This window comes from Gambusia affinis, linkage group LG22 (genome assembly GCF_019740435.1).
Source record: "Gambusia affinis linkage group LG22, SWU_Gaff_1.0, whole genome shotgun sequence".
Lineage (NCBI taxonomy): Eukaryota > Metazoa > Chordata > Actinopteri > Cyprinodontiformes > Poeciliidae > Gambusia > Gambusia affinis.
In genome coordinates, this window is record NC_057889.1 from 10159423 (window position 1) to 10183336 (window position 23914).

General features: G+C 38.7%; 1 protein-coding gene across 5 annotated transcripts in view; it reads left to right on the top strand.

The window, feature by feature from the left end:
- The first annotated feature begins 5732 nt into the window (after positions 1 to 5732).
- The window catches only part of stxbp5a (syntaxin binding protein 5a (tomosyn)), a 96388-nt gene continuing 78206 nt past the window's right edge, over positions 5733 to 23914 (top strand). For 4 of the 5 annotated variants that reach the window (XM_044107205.1, XM_044107206.1, XM_044107207.1 and 1 more), the window contains exons 1-2: positions 5733 to 6301; positions 9245 to 9342. In XM_044107205.1, coding sequence (XP_043963140.1) covers positions 6152 to 6301; positions 9245 to 9342 — 248 coding nt within the window. In that variant the 5' untranslated portion in view covers positions 5733 to 6151. The remainder of the gene's footprint in view (positions 6302 to 9244; positions 9343 to 23914) is intronic. The other variant, XM_044107209.1, reaches the window with a different exon arrangement.

Sequence of the window (23914 nt, forward strand, 5' to 3'; positions counted from 1 at the left end):
CCCCCTGGGTTTTTCACTTTCTCCAGACAGCACAGGGACTTTGTTGCTGTAGGGGTCAAACAGGGTTTGCTGTGATGCCGAGTGCTGGGACTGGATCAGTCCTAGACATGTGGGAGTCCGACAAGGTCCATTCCTGTTCGGTCATCTGTGAGATTTTAAGGGGATAAGTTCACTTGAGGGTATTTTGTATACCAAGCCACTTATTCTACATGGTTTTATGCAGACAATTTATATAAATTACTGTGACAATTCAGACCTTAAAGGTTTTTTTTTTTCCACAATACAGCCACAAATGTAAATGTATTTCATTGAGATTAAGTTTTCTTCTTTGCCATCATTTTTTTAGGCTAGTATTTCAAGCTAAATGAAAATCGAACAAAAGGGTGATCAGACACCTAAACTGACAACCTGAGAAAAGAAAGAATAAATCAGTGGTGCAGCAAAGAGGTAACTCTGGAAAATCTGCAGACTACCACTGCTGAGCTGGGAGAATCTGTTCACAGGGCAGCTATTAAAGGTGTGCTCCTTTTTGTAAGAGTGCTAAGAAGGAAACTGCAGAAAGAAAGCCATAACAAGTCCAGTTTGACACAAGCCATGCAGGTGATGCTGCAAAAAGATGGAAGAATGTGCTCTGGTCAGACGAAACCAAAATTGGGCTATTTAGCTTTTTTGCCTTTTGCTTGTTTTCTATTGCATGAGGTGAAAATCTAACACCTCACATCAGGGAGAAAGTGACCTCAAATAATTTGCAGCAATAATTGTAGCTAAAAGTGATTGTAAAACTTATTTCTTAATGCATTCAAATGTTTCCATTTTTTATATATAAAAAAAAAACAGCTGAAAATCAATATTGTTCTTTCTCTTTATTATAATGTATAATTATGATGTGTCTGTCAAATAAAAATAATTGCATTGGAGTTTGCATTTTCAATGGGGACATGGATACTTTTCCAAAGTATCCATGAGGACAGATTGAGGACCTTATTTGTTAGAGGTCATCCAGATTTCCACTGTAGGACCAGAAAGACAAGTTGGATGTGTGTTTATATAAATATATAGGTTAATGTGATGGAATAATCTTAAACCTTATGCCAGCCACTGCATAACACATAGAGATTAACTGATTTTGGTAGGTTTTTTTCATGTCTGACAATACATCTCGCCATCTGTGTTTCCATAAAATCCTAAAACCCAAAACAAAATGCAAAACAATTATTTTGGCTCGGCTGCCCTTTATTTTATCTAAAATGCATAAATCTACCATGACTGTTGGTTTTGCACACATATAAGTCAGTCCACTATTTGAATGCAGGGCTTGCTTGATGCACTGAGAGTTTACTGTAATTGTTTTTGGCTCATCTGTCAGCACCTCTGACCTGCAATTAGCACTAGATTATTTCCTCAACCATTCACACCAAAATCCAATGTTCCTGTTTTTCTAGCTTGTTTTCTTGGATCAATATTCAAACACTGCCAAAACTGCAGAGGTGAGGAGTAGCCCGCTGATTGTATTCATCTGCATAAGTGCTGCATACAGTGAAAGAGGATTTTCTGTTTGCACTCTCTTGATGTATTCAAGAGGAATTAAACCACATTTTTGATGCTTAGAAGTTATGAGAGCAAATTAGAATGATAAATATAATCGTGTCTGTTGTGAAGTACATATATATATTTGTAACATACCTTCAAGTAGGTTTTAAAAAGTCTACAGATAGCGTCATCACTTGCATTTCAAAGGAGAAGCTAAATTCCTGTCCATTTTCAGACACTTTCTATAGAAAGTTAAGTGGGCAAATTTTCCAAAATATTCCAAATTGTAATCTTTTTGTGAAAATAATATTTATGGCAATTATTTGGACATTTGTTGTTGTTTTTTTAAGCCAACTGTCTTATTTAGACAGAACATATTCTATAAATACCCATATCATTGTCATTGTGTATGTAACATGCACAGTAACAGTAAAGACAATTTATTTCTACTATTGTAGAAATGTCATGGGCAGAAATCCATGTGATCTTTGCTAGTCCTTAATATTACACATCAAACACATTTACCCAACAATCTCATCTGTTATGGCTAAATTCAGACTCAGAAATGTGGTTTCAGTGGTTGAAAACATCTGTGGATGTGATGGAGAAATGAACAGTGCGGGCAGAGGGTGTGGCCTCAATTGTCCTGCAGAAAGCAGTTTGCTGTGTGCAGCGTAGATATTCCCAAGTATACTTTCATGAAACATAGTTGTATTTCATGAATTCATATCATTTTTTCAACCAAAACAACACAATGTTAATTAAATGTTAACTTTCAGTGTTCAATGTCTTAAATTCCAGCTTTATTGCAATATATTCATGTTAATTGCCAGGGAAAGTTTCCAATCTTGAATATTCCCTGGAGTTTTGCAAACCCAGTCATCACAGCGCATCATGTAATAGTTTCACAAAAACTAGTGGTTTCACTATAGCTTAAAGCCTGAACTTTTATAGTTATGAACACTTCTGGATGCATTAAAGAATTCACACAGGCAATGAATAAATAAACACTGCATTGAGAGATTTTATTTCCCAAAATAAACACAGTCTCCTTGTTCTGCTGCTTTTCAGCTATGACTCCTCATAATAAATAAACAAAACTGCATAGCTAAAAACATTCAGACAAAAAAAAGAGAAAAGAAACCCCCAACAGCGCAGGCACAGTGCAAAGCCCTTATCAACATGTACAAACACAGCAGTCAGCCAGCAAATCCAACGCACACAAATGCATATGACGCAGCCAGATGAATGGCCTGGCCACTACACAATGGTGCTAAATTAAATCAGCGATGTCGATGTGGCCCAAAGCTCTCCCACTTGCACAACATGCACTCACACGCAACAGAAGATTGACTAATAAGGCAGCTTTGTCTGCACGGTGCTGCATTCAGGATCAGGTGATATCGGCCGGGGCCTTGAAGATGTGAGTAGTCGATCGCTGCTCATTATGCAAATAAGCACAACAACAATTGTTCTCAAGCCCCGTCGTTCTGATTCCTGAAATAATGATTTGCTCCCCAGACCTTTTAAAATCTTTTGCATGACCTTCTATTTAAAGATCAGCTCACGCAGAAAGGCAATTGAACAAGCCAAAATGGACAAGGATTTATTTATTTTTTTACCTTTTGCCAGACTAAGCATCAGGTGTTAGGAAGCCGGGGTACAAACGCGCCTATTATTTCCACTGCTTCACCTCTGTCCCTACAGCCAGCAGGCACCTGTCTAACATGGGCAAGTTAGTAAACAGGTGGGAACATCAGTGTCACTCAGGCATGAGCTGCCCCAGTTGAGCTTGTCAAAGCTCATATGTTCATCTGTGCCCTTACTAACATACCCAGCTGAAAGTGAGGTTATGAACTCAACCTAGTTTGGAAAACAGGACGATGGCTGAAGTTTTACAGAAAGTGATTGATTGTTGGCTGACAGAACAAAAAGGATTAATGTCTTATACGTTTAATAGCCTTTGAAGAATTGATTTAGAAACATAAGTCAAATGACCTTATCTTTATTTAGCCAAACTCTTTTTTTTAACCCATGAGTCCAGTCCAGATTAGTTTGAGCAAAAATGTTTAAATTAATGCATCTTTTTGGCAACTAATGCTCTTTTTGGCAACTAACCTTTTAGCCACACATAGACTTTATTAAACATATCTATGTAGATGTTGTTTTATCTTTCCCTTTTAATAAGGATTTGCTGGGAAATATTTTTATTTTAATCTTTAGTATTCAGAACTTTATTTTTTTCTGTCTGATGACATAATTTTTAAATATTGAATTAGATGATCTGATCAGTTTCTCACCATTTAAGTAACCTTTTTATTCAATTTTTAATCTTGAGTAATTTCTTGAATGGCTCCTTTATACTTTTACTTGAGTAAAATATGTTGAAGTAGTAATTCTCTTACTTGAGGACAATTTTTGTCAACTCTGTTCACCTCTGATAACAAGTTTTATAGTTAAATTAACAATCACTTGCTAATTTAGAATACTAGAAATCAAAAGCACATTTATATTTTTGTAAAAAAAAATAAAAAAAATAATAATAATAATAACAGTAAGTTTTTGAATATTTTTGTGAAGATGATTTGATTGAAATAAGTCTTAGTTTTGCATCATTGTTAGGCCAAACAGCCAATATGAGATCAAACAGTTCTCTGCTACTAGGACTATTCCTAATTAAAATACAGTCTTCAGATCATTATTGTTATGTTCAAAACTTTCCTCACAATCAGTTTTCCTTTGCAGATTTTAAATGAGATAAAGGTCTTGACTCTGACAGAGCCTCTCTCATGATGGCTCTCTATCAACAATTTCCTGACCACAGTGCCGCTGTCTTTCTCATAATCGTCTTATTAAAAGCAACTCTGCTGCCCAAGGCCTGGATTTCATACAGACAACCGGATGCTTTCTGCCAGAATCTTAATGCATTATTCTGTTTGCTTTAACAAAATTGCCAAGCTCATTGACTGAACATTGCATTTGTGCCCACATTTAAAACAACAGCATGAAAACAGGAAACATATTAATTTATCTTGAAAAAGTAACGGTGATCTTTGACATGGCTTTCTGCTCTGGTTGGTATGCCTTTGAGCCCGCTCACCAGTGGTGGGCACAGCTGATGGTTGAAGCTAGGTTGAACAAAAAGACAGTTCTAAAATTGGTCTTCAATCACCTGAAGAACTTTTCCAGGACTAAAGTACAATAGCGTCTCAGCAAGAGTTTGAGAAACTCGTCCATTTGCTGACCATAGGCAAATAACTAAAAAATCAACTGATTACTGAAACAGTGTTTTTACAGGTCTCCCTAAAAATTTATACAAGTGCAGCTGATCCAGAGCGCTGTTGATTGTGTTCTCTCTAAAACTAGGAAACTGAAATTGTGTTCAGGCACAATTTAAAACTACAAGTTCTAAAAAATATATGAGCTCAGGTTAGCTTAATTTCTCCTGACAAGTACATCTTAATGATGTTCATAATAGTTTCCTTTAGCATTTCAACTTATAGTGTAAAATTATTATAGAGATTAATTGCATAAAGTGACATTGTAAATGGTTTCTAATTTTGATTACCAGTAAATGAAAACCTACATATATTTTCTCAGAGAATAAAACCAGTCAAGAATGATTTTTAACAGAAATTTGCCAACACCTTTACTGGTTTTATGTATGTGAATGGAAAGTTGAGAGGCTGAGAGAACGTGGTAGAAAAATGTGTACAAGCAAAGGAGAAGCTGGTCTTATGTAGTATTCAGATTTTCTAAAATCTCTACTTCAAAATGTATCACTTTCTAAATCATCAATACAACAAAGTAACTTTTTGAAAATTATTTTAGTTATTAATATAAACCCCACGTTAACTTTACAAAGTGAGCAGTTTGCCATTTAATTCACCTACACCACTACTTCCTGGTGTTTCCATGGACAGTCTTCCATACAAGCTGACAGGACCTGGGTGCAATGGAAAAGAATGGTGCAGAAGCAGCGGCTTGTTTGCTTGTCTTTCCCCACGCAGGATACTCACAAAGCTGTAGCATCCCAGGATCACCAGGTGCAGCGGAGCAAAACTCCACAACGTGGCCGCGAAAAGGGGGAGTGAGGCAGGGAGGGGGCGTTGTCGCTAGAGGCAGATGGAAAAAAAAAATGAGAGAGGGAGGGCATGGGCTGGAAAGGTGGCAGGATTTTAGTTGAAACCTCCATTCTGTCAGACATGCGCAAGAGGAGAAGCTTCTCCACCGCTGCGCAGCGTTTCCGCCTTGGCTGAGCAAACGCGGGCGCACACAGTCCGAGAGGGGCGGGGAGCAAAGCCGAGACGCAGTGGTGGTAGAGAGGGAAGACGCAGCGAGCACGGATTCGAGCAAATTTCACGCCAGCCTCCACGTTTTCCCCTCTTAGAGAGGCGACCTGTGCGGCGCGCACCGAAGCCTTCCCAGCATGGATACTGCGCTAAAGGAGAGGCACTAAGATGTGACGCTCGCGGGACAGATTAGGGGAGACAGAGACCGCGCGTGTGCGTGCCTGTGTGTGCGTGCTCGTGGGGAAGAAAGTGGGCTGCACTCGTCTTTTTTTTTTTTTTTTTTTTTTCCGTTTGCCGGTGATTTTAAATCTGAGCTGCGCGGCGAGAAGATGAAGAAGTTTAACATCAGGAAGGTGCTGGACGGCTTGAAAGAGGCGTCTTCCTCCTCTTCCTCCTCCACGCCGTCTGTCCAAGTAGGGCCCCAGGAGAACAACCTGATCCAGGAGACGCTCCAGTCCGAGCATTTCCAGCTCTGCAAGGTGGGGGAGACTTCTGATTCTTATCAGCTCGTTGGGACTCCTACTAAGCCATCCTGTCTGTGTGCGCCGTTTTATTTTTTGTTTGGCTTGCTCTCATCCCATTCCAGGATGCACACGATGCGGGAAAGCTGCAAAGAATTATATAATTATTAGGAGATCCTTTGTTCTTTTCAAATCTTCATCTCAACTATTTCCAGGTGTTTTTTTTATTTATTTTATTATTATTTTTATTTTAAAAAAGGAGACACGGGGAGAATCCACCGTTCACTGATTGCATTGTAGTTTGTAAATCCATTGAGAGGCAAATCTTACGATGAAGTGACTGTACGCTTGAAACAATTTCAGTTTAGTTGCATTTTTGAACCTTTTCCCACCATACCAACGCATAAGGTGACACGCATTGGTACACTCTGTGCAAAATATTGGAGTTTGCTGTGTGTGTGTATGGTCTGAACTGTCATATCAAGGGGCTGGGCACAACTGATCCTTTCTTGCATAATCCGATGGGTTTGGATTAGCCAAACGCTTATCATGTGTATGTGTCTTTCCTTTCACACACACCCCTCCCAATGCTCAAATCTTAACTCCACTCTTCACACATAAAAAAAAACATTACTAGGCTCTCTGTCCTGCAGGGAGTGATGTTGCCTGAAGTGATTTGGAGCCTATTTGTAGGAAATAATGGAAAAAAAAAATGTCTGCATCTCTCCATCTAGAGTGCACAGAGTAACAACAGAGGGGATAATTAAACACTCATGCAATTTTCATGCAGTGCATGCTACATCTCAGCCCACTGCAAAGTTAATTTGGCATTTCCCCAGTTGTGCTTTAATGATGAGGTGTGGAGTTTAATAAACCACACTGTGTGTGCTGGGTATCGATTCCCCCCCCACACTTCTGACCTGCGTGGTTGCTGAAGACTCAGTTCCGGATTCCTTTTAAATTTGTGATTTGCCATGACTGTTTTCATGTGTCTCCAACAGAGACAGACCAATAGCTGTGTTAAACACTCAATCAGAGTTGGGGTGGTGAAGCTTTTACAGAAATCAAGTTTAGACTTATAAAGACAAGATGTGGGGATCAGACTTTTCGTGGTTCAGACTTCTATCTCTTTTATTTTTTTATTTGTTTACTTGAATTTTTACCAATTATGATTTTTGTTTCCCTTTGAGCTGTATCACCTAGGAGAGAGAAAGGAGACCAGAACAGTATTTTCCTACAGGAAGTAGTTTTAGGGCTGCTGAATTAGGATTGATGCAATCTATGCATCAAAAGATGACCTTTAGCTTTAAAGATGCAACAGAATAAATTAGAGTATAATTTATTACAAATTATTTTCAATATTTTTTCAATAAAAAGGAGAATCTATTACATTGTAGATTCACAATGTTATTTAATCCATATTCATCCTAAATGAATATTTAATTTCTATTCATTTAGATGATTATGGATTACAGTTAATAAAAACTTGAAGTTCATTTCCTTAGAAAAAATGAAGACTAGATGAAAAAGACAGTTGGCTTTCCAGTTGTCCTGACAACCAACACAAGGACGGTGACTCAAAAAAAGGTCATTGCTATAGAAGCTGAGTGTTCATAGAGTGCTGTACATAATGTAAAGTTAAGTGGAATGAAACACTAGTTGAAAAAAAAAATCCCACAAGCTATAGAAATAACCACAACCTTTTGGGAGAACCATGAACCAAAGCTCAGTGGAGGGTTTACATGTTGTGAACTCTGCTGGAGTCACAGCTTCAGAGCCACCATACTCATATGTGTCCAGGACCTGGACTCCAACTATTTCATTCCTTTTGCATTTAAGACGCTGCCTAATAAAAATGTGTTTCATCTTTAAATTTTAATCTATGAACTAACTACAACAATATATAATAATGTATTGAGTCACTCCTCAATATACACAAAATCAGCTGTGTTGATGTGTTGCTCCTGATAAGCATCAAAATTGGGATGCTGGAAAATCCGAATGTTCCAGGAAGGCACATAAACCCTGTTCACTTTTGTTTTGGGGATTGAATGACTGTCGGTATGATTTTTGCGTTTGTTTTGCAAAAATCAAAAACGTCTTACCTCTAAAGGAAAAAAAAAAAAAAAAGCAATAAAGTGTTAGCTTCTGGATTCATGTCAACATACATGAAACGCAGGGCAGATCGGGACCTTCTGTAGACACAGCAGTTCAAGCATGTTTAAAAAAAACAACAAAAAAACAGCCAGACATCTGATTGAAGCATCTTCAAATGAGACTTCACACTTCCTCTTGCACCTTCCCCGTCTGCCTAGACCAGAACTGTCTGTAATGTCTCTGCAGGAGAGGCAGGTGTCTCTGCTGCACTGAGTCCCCCTTATGTAACATGCTTTAGCCGTCTGCCACAAAGCAAACAAATCCAAGGGCCCACCGATGACTGACTGATGCCATAAAACCACATGCACCAACCGAGGAACATTTTTTTCCCCCCCGTGTCATACAGGCCTGTGTAAGGGGACCAGATCATGAGCAAATGCACTTTATTGATGTATTTTATTTCCAGACTTCAGTGTAATCACGACTTTATGTGGGAGGCGGCGAGAGAGGAAGGACAACAACATAAAACAAGAAATGAGGGAGAAGAAATCTGAAAATAGGCCTGTGATTAGAAAAAGAGGCCAAAGTATCATCCTTTTGCAGAAGACAAACCAAGACATAAACATAATTTGTTCCTTTCCTTCATTCTGTTCTCTCCCATCTTTGCAATTCCAAGCTTAATTCTTCTGTTTCATAACAGTCATCCACATCCATCTGGGCTATTTGTTTACTGAAATCAGGTGTGTGACATCCTCGAACACAGCGACACTCCTGCTGTGAAATTCAAATTGATATTTTCTGTTCTGAAATCTGACTTTTTTCCCCTCCCCTCCGTCTCCATCTTCTACCTTCTTGTCGCACCAGACTGTCCGTCATGGCTTCCCCTATCAGCCTTCGTCGATGGCTTTTGACCCCGTGCAGAAGATCCTGGCCATCGGTACCCAGAGTGGAGCTCTCAGATTGTATCCTTTCATTTACCTTTTGAACTGTTGTAAAAGTCTGCGCCCTGAGGCGGCAGCAGGTAAGCGAGTGAACATCAGAACTGCCATAGTCTGAGGCTGATGGACAGTTCTGCCCCAAGGTCTTGAGTAAACTTTTGTTTTTATGTGTTTTATTTTTAGGAGTGAGACTTTCTAGTAACCTGATCATCAGTTTTTGCAGTCTTTCTATAGGTATAGTTTCTTTTTTTCCCCTTTCAGTTTGATCTGGTTTTTCTCATTTTTAGCCAGGCTCAGTTGTGTTTTAACAGTCTGAACAACACTTGTTCTTGTCCCTTTCAACTTTTTTTCACAATGTTTCATGTTGAAACCACCACTATCAATGTGTTTTATTTGAGCTGGGTGGAGGATTGTAATTGGTGGATTAACACAGGGCAGTTTGTAGCTCAAAAGTTAAAAATTACAGATATAACTTCAGCAGCTTCATTACCTCATTTGAAGAAAAAAGGGCTTGTGGGAAACCTTAAGTAGGAATTCTTATGGCTTCATTTTAACAGTAGGTTTCTACTTGTTGCTCTTCCTTGAAGGTCATATTTGCCGACTGTGTGAGTAATAGTTGTCCTGTCGACAGATTCTCCCACCTGAGCGGTGAATTTCTGCAGAGTTATCACAGGTCTCTAGTCTGCTTCTCTGATTGATGCTCTCCTTGCATCAATCAGCTAAACCTAACCCATCGGCTTAGGTCTTGCTGATGTGGTATATTCTTTTCATTTTCAAATGATAGATTAAGCATCTCCCTGATATAATTTAGTAACCTAACCCTTTCTTTTAAACTTCTCCATGGCTTTTTACAGACTCTCTTGCTATGTTCTACGTCTCTACTGTGTTTTTCACTAACATTCTCTAACAAAGCACTGTGGCATTTTCTGAAAGCAATTGGCTCCTCTGGTTTGCATTTAGGGATGGCAAAGTAAAAGAAGAATATGCTAATAAATAGCACACTTTTTGTAAGCAGCCTGTACATATTTCTGTTTTTGCATGTGTGTGCAGCACTTGTCAGCTGTGACTGCTCCAAACTGCTTTTATAAAAGAGGTTAGTATGGTAAAGACTTTTCAAAAATGATGCACCATTTTATGTTGTGTAATTGCATAACATCCTGGTGAAGAACTCTCAGATTTATGGTTACAACCAAACAGAATGTGAAAAGTTCAGCGTTGTAGTATGTGTTGCCCTTGTTTTGGATGAACGGCTCTGCAGAGCATCTGCATTTTTGAGTCTCAGTGGTAGAGGAATTGTAAGTCTGCAGTTCTCTCATACCTTTAAGATAATCATGTAGTACGGCAATGATGAAATGTGTTAAATTATACCAACTCTGCAGTGCTACTTTATGGGGCCTTTTTTCCCTCCTGACATTGCCGTTGAACCTTTTGTTACATATTTGAAGTGACTGGGTCTCGTCATGTCCTGCGACTCGCCACTAGTGCACCGCTGTCTTGCAATATGAGGACATTTACGCAAGCAAGAAACAACAGCTTGCCATGAAATGACACCACGGGGAGTCCTATAGCCTTGGAGAACGCCTGCAAGCGAGCCTGCATGAGGCCACCTTTACAGCTCCTCCATGTGTTCCTCTGCCTGTCCAACAACCCTTGCCAGCTCATTACAGTGTGATGAAGAGCCGTCCGCCTTGTTGTCGCTCCTTTTCTACCTGCTGGCAGCCGTGCTCATGACTCAGTCCTCACCTGTGCTGCAATCGAGAGGATCAATAGCAAAGATTCTCTCGAACAGTCTGCAGAATCACAGTTTCAGCTAAAAAAACCTAGCCAGAGGAGATTCACACACATTAGTTGACAGGCGATGAAATGTTTGTGCTGGTGCATTTGCAGGAACTGGAGCATATAGACTTAATAGGGCTTATCTCTTACATGCTACTACATTCTTCCCTGGGATAAGCAAAGAAAGGCTGCAACCAAGAAGTCTGGCACCAATCAGCTTGGAGATCAAAATGCATCCTCCCTTCAGATTATCCTCAGCTGGGATCCTGCTGGGGAAAGTGGTCGCTTTGAAATCGAACGAGGGGAGGAATGTCTCATGTTTGACTGATGTGGATCAGATAATTTTATCAGTCAGACGAAAGTGAAATGGGAGGCGTATATCTGCTCCTTGATGCTCGTTCTCCTCCTCTGTTATTCTGATGTTTAGTCAGCCCTGATGCTTTATCTGATGCCACTGTGACATTGAAGAAGGGGTGAAATAGAGGCTTCACGACTCATAAGTCTTGCATTGCTGTATGCTTTGTTACTAGATCTGTTGTAGTTTTGGCTGGTTGCGTCCCCTCCAGGGAATCCCATGCTTTATGTGCATTTCTGTGCCTGGGCGACCTCCCGAACATTTGGTTGCACCACTCTCCCTTTGGAGCATTTACAGGAAGCTCAGATCAGAGGCCTTAGCCTGGCAGTGCAGCAGAGAGCTGAGAATTACAGCAGAAGCCAACGTGTACCCTCTGAGGAGAGGCCTGATCTGTTCACACCGCAAAGCCAATGGAGGCTTTGTGGCTCTTCCATGAAACGGTCCCAGGTTTAATGCTAGCCTCTGCATTTGCTTTGTCCTTCATCAACCGGCCGGAAAAACATCTGGTCAGCAAGAGAACCTGAGTTTGAACTCAGGCTGAGAAAAGATGTAGAGAAGGGGCGGGAGGTGGAAGAGGTCTTGGGGAGGCAGGCTATCCCTTTTTCTAGAGTTAATGGCCAAGAATAGAATCTTTATTGATCTGTGTGTGGTAATGCACTGAGTCAGATATGCCCAAGTGCATACACACACTTTATCACTCTCTCTCTCTTGCCTGCACGCAGAGTCAATTGTTTTCAGCACAATATATCCGCAGTGAAAAGTCATGAGTCTTAGAAAACAAGTTCTGCTGCACAAGCAGTCACCTCATATTAGCTATGCGCTGATTTAACTTTGTAATTGTAAAAAAGGAGAGAAAAAAAAACAACAAGCAGGACCAATGGTGCTACATAGCAAGGCTACGGCATTTCTATTTAAAGGCGGAATAGCAAATAATAACAATAATAATAATGAAAAAAAATGTAGAGCCCTTTTTGCTTATTGGCCTCTTATGTTCTAGCCAAAATGAACAGAACTACCAGAACAGAATCTGTATTCCTTGCAAGGTTATCCCAGAGCAATGAAATTAAGTAAATGTAACTGGCGTACAAGGAACACTGAAGGCCAACTATCAACATACATTACCTGCTTGATGGAACGTCTGACTTCATTACTTTGAAAGCATCAGCTAATCGACAACTGTGCAAAAAAACAAACAAAAAAGCACCGTCACAGCCATATCATTTTTTATTCTTTTAATAGATGGCCTCACTAGCTAATTCACAATTGCAATTTTCCCTCTAAGCACTTTCTTACTATTTTTGTGAAAACTATTGTACTTCAACTATCCAATTTAACCAAAATCCATAAAATAGCTGAAGGCGATTTAAAGGAATTATAAGATTATTTCAATTGAAGCATCAGAAATGGTTTCTAGCCCATAATCAGAAGCAGAACAAAGTGCATCAGTAATGATTTGGTTGGTAATGTGTTTATAAGCCAAAAAATATGAGATGTTTCTTCACTGATACATTAAATATGCAGTAGAAATATATTGATATTTTTTTTCCGCATTTGACCTACCGATCACTGGTGAGAGCCCGATGAAGGGAAAACTGGTCAATTGATAGGTGCATCACTGTTTCTCAGTATTTTTACTTGCCACTCACATACTGTATACACACAAAGCCAGATTCTGTGTTTGAATGTAAGGAAATATTCTGACAATGTTTTCTTTGGGTTTTTGTCATTTATAGATCTGTGAAAAAGTATTTTCCTCCTTAGCTGTCTTAGCTTTTTTCAGTTTTTATTTTGTCAGACACAATAATAATCATTTGAATGTATTTCTTATTTGCTCAGGCCATCTTTATCTATTTTTAAGATACATTTGAATAGAAACATTTAACTGTGACAAAGTGAAACTGAAGATATCTGTGAGAGCTAATATTGTTTCACAGCACTGCATTTAGGAGAATCTTTGTAGTAATTCCCCTTTTTTTGTCATTGAATGCATATTTCAGGTCAGTAGAACTAAATAGTTATTTAAAATAAATCTATACAAGCAACAATTCTACAAGCCTTTAATAAATAAATATTGAGCAAGTTTTTTTTATATATATGATAAACTGCAATATAATTACCATTGACATATTAACTGGCTAAGTTCTTCTTTACTTTGCATTTCTCCTTTTAATAAGACATTTTAAAAATATGAGCTAATTTTAACAGTGACTCAGAATTTACATTAAAAAAACCTGAATATGTAATTCTGAGTTCAAGCTCATTTTTTTTGCCTTGATTTTTGTGTTCAAACTTATAATGCAAAAAATTTGGCTGTAGGATAATTGATGTAGGAAGTGTAGATAGTGGAGTTGTTCAGACTAGGTCTTCAGATGCACTATTTGTGCTTCTCCTTTTTTAACAGCTGGTGTCACTATTGAGCAAATTTACCCCTTTTAAGTGAGGCCAGAAGAAGAGTTCTGGTCACAGTTTGAATTAGCATCTTATATTTAAAGCCTTAAATGTTTATTTGATATTTGCAAACAGTATGAATAATTTTTTTAGTTCAGAGACAGGAGGCATGTGGAAACTAACTCGCTCACTCTTCCTGGAACCTTTTCCTTCAGTATGAAAGGTCAATTGTGCCAAAATATATAAAGTTAGTACAGCTTAGAGTCTGAGGTCTCTGAGCGCTAGCGTTTGGGAAGTTGGCATCAGCTTTCCAGATTCCCAGTGTTAGTCTGTAAGGAGCAGAGAACCACATGTGGTAATATTCTGCCTTTTGCATATGATACTTTTCATGTAAAAACCCATAAAACTGGCATTTTTATTCAAAATCATCTTAGCTTCTGCCTATCCTTGGTTCTGTAATCCTGTTGTTTGCAGATTAAAGCTTCTCATTGAATATTTTTTAAGACCTTTAATAAATTTCATCAGCTTACAAAAAATGGTGAATTATCCGTTTTCTCCAGATGGTGATGGAAAAAAGACTGTGCATTATTTTCCTTTTAGAGGAACTGCATCATTTTCAAGGTTTTGGTTCGAGACGTGAATATTTTTAGCATTTTAACATGAATATGTTGGCTTTTTGGGGGAAAGGAGGGCTCTACAGCTGTGTGTGACAATATTGCTGATTCCCCTCCTTATTGGTGGTGGTCAGAGGAAATGGTAGCACCATAACTCAGAGGCTCCCAGGCAGTGGAAGAGATGCAGATCAATAGATCAAATTGTCAGTCTGTGCTCTTTCCGATTATCTCATCGACAGACTCAAGACATCATAGCTCTCACACACCCAAATGAGGGCAACACGCATTCTTACTCACGCGGATATTATTTCAGAGCTGGTAGACAGAACATCAGTTTGTCTTTTGTGGACACATCAGTGGACGAGTTGCACAAATGTTAATGAATTTGCACGCAAATAATGTAGGCTGCACATGCACAGAGATGTTGGCGGAAACATGTTTGCAGACTTATCTCTGGACACACACAGGCATCATCAATAACTGCTGCGTCTGATAGTAGGCCTGTACATCTTCTTGCTGCAGCAAGGATTGACTCTGACATATCTTTATCATTAATCTTCTTTCTGATTCACTCAGTATCTGTGCTGCCGTTCAAGCTTTTTTTCCCCCCTGCAGCTACAAGAAAACCTCACTGAGCTGTGAGCTCCCTGACTGGACTACAGAATAGGAACAATTTCTGGTGTTAAGGCAGGGAATACTCCAAACCACATCGGTCAAGATGCTTCCCCTTTAATATGGATGCATAGGTTCCTGTGAACAATATTGTATTGAAATTTGTTTGCAAAATTCTAGAAAGTTGGCACCTGCACCCCAGCATTGTCTATTGTGTGTTTTTGTGAGGATTTTTGTAAGAAAGATTCACTTTATTATCAGTGTTATTAAAACCGTGATGTTGGCTTTGCAGTGTAATGTACTATTTTTTTTTCTTGCTTACTCTCTTTGTTATAGTTATAAATTATTTATTTTAGGATCAAGCATGATAAAATGCAAAATTTGTGGAACAGCTATTTTAAATTAGAAAATTAATAGTTTGAGTTAACTGAACGTTTATCATATTTTAGTAATTAGCATAGTAAATGTTACTATACCAGCAGTTTGTCTCAATATGCAAGTGTTGATATACTGCAGAAGATATGACTTCCTTTTAAATTGCTTCTGGCATCTTCTAACTTTGCCTGCAACTCATTTTGAAACAATGGCAACAAAAAAAGCAACTAACTTTGAGTTCTTGTTCTCAGCAACTACATCCACACTAAAGAGCGTATTCAATGTGATCTTGCGTGTAGTGCCTTTCCCTAATGGGAAAACATTCTTTCTCTTTTACATTTTCAACCAAAAAGGTGCCAGTGTGAGCCATACAAAATGAAAACTATTAAATTCACCAGCCAGTTTCTCTTGTCATTTTATTGTTTAGCTTTTTGCACTGGATGCTTTTTGCTGTGCCAGTGCATCATAGTTGCATAAAGTGCAGAGGTGCCCTTAAATGAATGCCTCATTAGCAGAACTCTGCAGAGCTGAATGACTGGCTGATGAGGAATTTCAGCCATTTTGATTCAGGTGTGTTGGGGAATGGATGTTGCAGGATTTGATATAGTGTGACATACTAGTCTAAATAAGTGACTAAGAAGTTACTATTTTACCCAAACTGACCTTTAAGGTCAGAGCCTTAGTTTATCAAATGTGTGTGAGTGCAAAGATTGGCTGGTGAAATTGGGGAGGATGAAGGGATAGGTTTTCAAGTAGAAGAAAAATGCTGTGATGCCGTTTCTTGTCTTTCATGTCATTTCAGTGCACATCTGCTTTACACCATTAATGGAACACGGGATGTTTGTCTGAAATGAAGGACTGTTAATCAAAGACCCCTCGCGTACTCTGGTTTAATCTTTCATGCCTTCTAAAGGTACTCAAGATCTTCTATTCTATACTTACTTTTTTTAGATATTCTGGGGCTACAGCTTTTTTAGTCAGTTCACAAACAGGGAGGAGAGAAGGAAGACATGAACTAATGGTCAAGATGTCAGGAGTAAAACCTTGTACAGCTGCTTCAAGGTCAAATAATCATTGTACATGGGATGCCTGATCTAATTTTGCATCTGTGCTCTCTTACTATTATTTCTGTCATATTCTTTTTGCTTTAAACGACAGCAAATGTGACCAAGCTTCAGAAGCTCTGCTGCCGTGTCGCTTTGCCTTAATATATTTTTAGATTTGATCAGATTTCTTTTCCCTTGCTTTTTGTCTGCTGATGGCTGACTTGCTGAATTGTTTCTTGGTGTTGGATAGGAAATAACCTTGAGGAGTCATATGTTAGACCAGGTACCTACTCACAGATCAGAGCTGCAAATCCAGCAAAATGATGTCCGTCTTTGTCAGTGACTCATCAAAATTTACAAGACCATGCAGGGCTTTTGTTCAATTAAAAAGTGAAAGGGGACATCTGCTGTTAGTGGAATACTAAGTGCTGCCTGTAAATGATTGTGTTTTGTAAAACTTAATTTTGAGATTTCTTGATTCTTGTCGCAACAGAAAAAACAATTTGTTCACTTTGCATTATTCTGGAGAGGGAGAAAATAGAAATGAGGCTGTTAGTGGGTATGTGTTGTTTTGTATATGGAAATTATCAACACGAGAGGTCACCAATCTGTGCACTAATTGTTCCTGCAGACATGCTTGAGTTCCTCAATGAAAATGCCCAATTTTCATGTCTGGTTCGACCTTTATTCATTCTCAATGAGAGAAAATTTATGGTTTTCATATAGTTGAGGATGGAGTACAAGTGTTAAGTGTGAATCAAAAGCAAATTGGGAATGTCTTAAAACCATTAAACCCCAGCCAGAAAGGAACGGTTATAAAAGTATTTTAAAGCATCATAATTTAACCCTAGTGTTTGTCTGTTTTTTTATTAGAACTTTTATTTGTCTTCATAGAATATCTTTGTGAGATTAAAATATTAATTAAAAAAACTTGTCTGATTTGAAGATAGAGTTCAGATCTTATATTGTATTTTGCAGATCATAAGACGAATCTGGACAACTGCAGGCTGTCTTTTAAGATGAGCATTGAGCAGTGAAGTGAATGTATCCATGCTGCATGCACTGGATACTTGTTTAATTTGCTTTTTCCTTTCCATCCATCCATCCATTTTCTGAACACCCTTCGTCCCTAATGGGGTCGGGAGGGTTGCTGGTGCCCATCTCCAGCTGCGTCCCGGGCGAGACTTTTTCCTTTCCCATCCTTACAAACTGTAATTAACTGGCTTAAAAGAAAAAAAATAAAAACTTGCAAAAAATCTAATGAAACGGTATTCCCAAATTAAACTGCAAGACCAGTTTTAAAGAATGATAAATGTTTATATGTCACTAAACTAAACACAGGCCTGAGATGGCTTTTTCCCACATTTGCATTAATTTTGTAACAGTTGACTCGGTGTGTTTAAAGGTAACCCGGCATCATGGGGCATGGTGGCTCTGATGTACTGCTGATATACAGATTGAAAGCTAAAACAATTGAGGATGCTGTGCTTCATTCATTAGCGTGTTGACAGCTGCCAGTAACTTGATTGTCAAATGTCAAATGTATTTGATGACTGATAAGATCATTGTGAAATTGACTACATCTGCCTTTATTGTTTTGGAAAGACTGATGTGAAGGAAATGTCCACCTGGTATTTCTTGTGCAATACTTCATGTCAGTACTGGTATAGTATGGAATGTTTGGGACTGATGCTTCATGTGGCATTATGTTGTATTTATACTTCCAATATATTAACTCAATTATTGTGTAGGGGTTGTTAAAGATGCACAGTCTTACTGAGCTTTACCTTTTTTTTTTTTAATTAATTTTTGTTTTCTATTATTCTTGATTTCAGACTTCCGCAGTCATTATGTAACCCGGTATTTCACCAAGCCAGTACATCAGTGTTTTATGATGGAATTGACTTGGCTTCTTTTGCAGCAATGTTTACGCCCTCTGTAAGCATCATGTTCTTTCTTATTGATTTGTGCTCATATTAGTGCAAGTCAATATGTTTCTGTTATGTGGAGATGCTCTGTGACCAAAGGGTTTGACCGCTGCTCACTCTCTATCCCACAGAGATCCCCTAGCATCAAAAGTGAAATTTTCAAAGTAAGTACTGTATCCTACACACTATTGGATTTGTTTAAAGCAATCGATTCAGGACTTCTCATGCAGGACTTTACCCCCTAGTAACACTATGCCTTCTATTGATTTAATTTGTTGGTCTGACGTTCCTATTATGTTGACACTTTGGTAAACTCCCCAAGGATGCTGCTTCAGAAAAAAATCAACACAGCAGTTTCCTGACAATCAAAACAAATATTCTGAATATTCCATATGAACGGGCACTGGTGGACATTTTGAAGCACAGGCTGTCTGTGACACGACCAGAGAAGGACATGAACTGATGGCTTGTCCAGTTGTATGAATATAGACTCGGCATACATTCTGTGAATCCATTGCTTCGTATAAACATCACTGTCATTTACCGTTCTGAAAGTGACATCAATGGAGACTGACTTGCATGAAATCTACTATGCGTATTTGAGGTTGCATGAGAACGTAACACCTTCAATTACCTTAAGTAAACGCGATGTGTGCGAAGGAACTGTGATTGCCTGACATTATCATCCACAGGTCATGTTGTAGGGATTTTTATGTACTCTGCTGCCTGAGAAAGTTAATATGTGAGCCAAGAGCTTATTTGATCTAATAAGATTTTTGTTTCAAGGTGACCTGACCGAATAAAAAGTGTCTACAAACTCACAAATTGCCTTTTACGATCTAGGGATCACCCTAAAATAGCATTTTGCTTGACTGTAACTTTAGTTTTAGTGGTTGAGACGTTGTGGTTTTGCCTGACATTGTTGTTGGGGTGTGGAAGTGTGGTGGGGTTGAGTCAAACTCCTGCTGTCAGGTTGCCACAGTCCCTGTGGTGCTTGTAAAGGGGACTGGCTTACAGAATGCTGTGAAGCACAAAGATTTTGTCATCTCGCTTTTCTGCCTGCCTTTCATGTGACCTTCGGGGCTCCGCTTGGCCGGAACATACTGACATAATTTCAAGTGTTTCTTTTGCTTTTCCTCCTCCGCCGTGCTGTTTAGTTTCTTAAAATCTCCTTTCTGCAATTTTCAATCCCATGGATGTAATTATTTTGCTGTTTCTGGATGGTAAGATTTCTCTTAACAAGGTTTACAGGCTTGTTTCTTCTTCCATGCACTCCCTCGTTTTGCTCCCGACCCCGTGTTTCATTATGTTTGTGTAGCTGCTGTAGATAATCTGCTGCTCTGGTTTGGGGTGGGGGAGGTTTGGGGAGTAAGGTGGGAAGTGTGGGGGATAGTCTCTGTTCTCTTCCCATTAATGTTTCATATGTTTTCTTTCTATTTGTCTCTGTAACATTATCCTCTCTCAGCTGCCTCGCCCAGACATGCAGAGGGTGGCATTTTTAATCTTCTTCTCATGCTCTTTGTTCCTCACCTCAGGAAAACAATATAATTAAGGACCAATTCATTGTGAAATACATAAAAGGAGTTAATGTGACCTTTTGTTTTGTTACTACTGTAAACAAACAATGCAATGGAATCTGCCAGTTTGCATAAACAACATCATTTTTAGAAGTTACTGTTGAAAAATGCCCAATGCTTTTATGACGCAAAACCAAATGGATCCTATAAAACTGAATATACATTTGGGATGCCCTAATCAAGATGTTTGGTCCACTAAATATGGAGTCGTTCAGCATTCAGTTTTTCTTGACATTAGTGGGATACATTAATTTTGCTTACTACATACCACAAGTACAATAAAGACCAGCAAATGTTTGATCAATGAGAAAACGACCCTGTGTGCCATGAGACCAAGCAGTGACATTGGACAGACCTCTGAACTCCAGCCTATCTGGAGTAAATCAAGTAGTAGTCACATCAGATAACATACCCTGCAGGTGACATTGAACTTTTTTCCACCAGTTCAGATAGGGATGTGTCAACAGAGTTCGGGGTGATTGTAATCACACAAAAATGCCATTATGTGGACCTGTAGCCAGTGGTTTGGATGGAACTGGGGCATCCTTAAAAGAGAAGCAATTTTCAGGTCAAGGTGAGGTACAGATTGCAGGAAAACTGAGAGACGAGCTGCAACTTGACATGCAGGGTGTCACAGCCACAAAAGTCCTGCTTTTGTGACTGGCAGAACATCTTTGAAAGAGTTGCCTCGACTAGCTACAACATTAGTTTTCTGTAAGGTTTTAGGTTTGTATTTTTGCCATTATCTAAAAGACAATTTGACTGCAGTTGGTGAATGCATTTTCTGCTGACTGGGGATATTAAAGATATCTTAACCTTGAAGGATGGTGACATTTCAGTAAAATTAAAACTGTTTATATCGCACATTTCAAAAGTTCTTCATGTTTTCACTGAACACAACAAGTTATCAAACAAATAAACAAATTACTCTATTCAGTCTAAGGGGAAGGAAATGAGATGAATGCTAAACAGAAAATGCCTAAGATGTATAAACAATAAAGATATATATATATATATATATATATATATATATATATATATATATCTTTCTTTATATATATATATATATATATATATATATATATATATATATATATATAAAGAAAGATGTTTAATTAACCCCAGCAAGGTGTTTGCAGCTATAAAAGCATATTTTTTGTTCTCTGTACTTCTTTTGGAGCTTACATCTAACTTTGTCTTTGGTGATGTCAGTATTTTTTTCCCTAGAAATCCACAGGGACAAATTACTTTTCAAAATAGTTTGTCCTGTTTCATCAACAGTTAATGATGGACTTGTGAGGCTGCAGTATTTTTGCCTACTGTCAACAGCAGCAAATTAAGGCTTGAAATTTTGCTTAGCTGAAAAGACGGGCTCTTAATATCATCTCAGTGGCTTAAGCCTTGCTGCTCCAGCCTAAATAGATGGCATTTTCTAATGGACTTATCTGGAGTAAAGCCTGTGTCTGAAACCTCAGTCAACTGGAGCTGTGATGGCCTGGATTTTGGTGCTTTTGTCTGTTAATGAAGAGTATGCAAATGAAAGTGCTTGCGAGAATCAATCCCCCTGTTGCTCCAATTTATATATTATACTATGCTGCCTTGCTGAGCGCCTGCAGAGAAGATGCACACATGTCGCATGGCATGATGACTCAAGCTTTCATGCCCCAATGCCAACCCCGCCCCCTGCAGCTCTTAGCTTGTTTGCGATATATAGGCCCATATTTGAGTGCATATGAGAGCTAATGTTAATCGTCCGTGCCAGCAACAAAGATGGTTGTGAGGCTGCTTCAAATGTTTTCACTGTAGGAAGTACAAAATGGATTGTGCTATCAAAATAATAAAAAAATGGTAGGTTTGATGCAAGAATGTCCATGCAAATATATTTTATATAAAATAACATCTGTTTCTCTGAGCTCGTTTTTGAAAGTTTTTTTTTTTCTTCTCATCCGCACTAGAAATTGCCAGAGAGTCAACAGCGTTACAAGAATCTTGAGACACCTGAAAGCTGGATTTGACCTTGGTGTGTCATTCACTGCTACACAAGCAGCAGTCTCTCTGCAGACAGAAGAGACGAGATGGAAAGAGGACTAGTGTAATTATGAAATTACTGCAGACTGACCACATTCAGAGAGGAAGGGAAACTTGACAAAAACTGATCTGTCTGGAGTCCAAAAGAGCTGTCACACTGTTTCTTATTCTTGCAATATCTATTATGCATCTAAAAATGAAGAAGGGAACCAGATTTTGTGGAACACCAAGTTTCGTCCCATCTGTGAATTTTTGTCACCTCTGTTTTGCCCCTGTTATGTATCGTGAATGTATGATTAGGGGTCAGTACAAACTGGGTTCCTTTTACTTTGATGTCAGCCTCTTGTTTTTCCCATCCTTAATATCCTGAATATGAAAGTTTATGGCCCTTTGTACAACCTGAATGTCCCCAAATGATCTAATAGTTGAAGGACCTGCACACAGTTGAAGCAGCTCCAAAGGATCCAGCATTTATTATGTAATCTTACTTTTGAGTCATTTTCGCACATTTCTTTGCAGCACTGTCTGAGATGGTACATAACTTTGCAGAAACGTAGACACAAACTTTCCCTTTTTCCCGATGACAGCTTACCTGATGGCTTGGAATCAAAACACCAAGCTGGTGTAACACGGCAGATTTGCTCCATTGGACACAAGACAACCAAAACTAGAACAGTTCGGAATGATGAAGGGGCAAAATTACCACAGTAGTTTGGGATTTTTTTCTAACTCGATAGTAGCTGATGTATTGCTCCTGTCTTATTGGTTTTTCACTAGTTATGCCAATACAGACAATGCCATATTGTAACATATATTTCTGGTCTGTTTAAAAAAAAAAAAAAAAACTGTGCCTTTGATAAAAAAAATCCCCATTACTGAGAATAAAATCAAGTACTGAATATTTGTATTTGCACTGCATTGGTGTTGGAGTTTTAAATTTTAGAATGATGAAACCCTAATGTGTGGTAATTATGGATATTCTGAGTTGTGATGCTCATGTGAAAAAAGGTTTATTTTTATTTCCAAAACATTAACAGCATCTTGTGCAAGCTGATGCTAAAATGATCTATGTTACAGTGTCAAATGTAAAAGCAAGGTGATGCTGTCACATTATACCGTTGAACCTGCACTTCCACTGAAACACAGAGCAGTAATGCAGCACTGCAATATTTGCATTAGTTATTCTTGGTACTTGCAGATATTGCTCTTAGTGTCTTGACTCTGAGCTCTGTGGTTAGTTTTTTGCAGAGATTCAAAGGGAAACGACTGGCTTCTGATCAAACTATAATCAGGCACTCTGGCTGTTTGTGTGCTGCCAGATCAAGAGATAGACCCCATAATTTCCAGAAATAATCATCTTTACTCTAAATCAAAACAAGTGCAATATTTGAGGGAGGGGACAAACTTGTAGCTTGTGCATCACTGCTTCAATTTCAGAGATGAAGCTGCTAATTTGTTTGATACACCAAAAGCCCCTGCCATCCCCCAAACGCCAGTGGGAGTGAATGATGAGCAGTCAGTGGAGGAAGTCTCAGCCAGCGCTGCCACTAGGCTTCTATTAAGCCTCGATTGGGGTCTATTGGCCAGATTTCTCTTCCTGTCTGGCGCTTGGCAGCACTTTACCCTCACATTAGACGCAGGCTTTGCGTGTTGATATCACAATGAGGAAAAATATTGAAAACATTAACTTGTTGAATTTGCTGCTGCTGATTTAACTTCATAAATACATTTAAAGCCTTTGTCCATGCCTTACTTATCGGATTGTAAAATTGTTTGAATTATCATTGTTTTTACTCCGTTTGGATCTTCTACTCATTTTAATTTTCAAATTTTTAATTCCTTTCCTTGTTTTGGTGGTTCGCTGCATACCGACCCACAGCCGGCCCTGCTGCTTGTT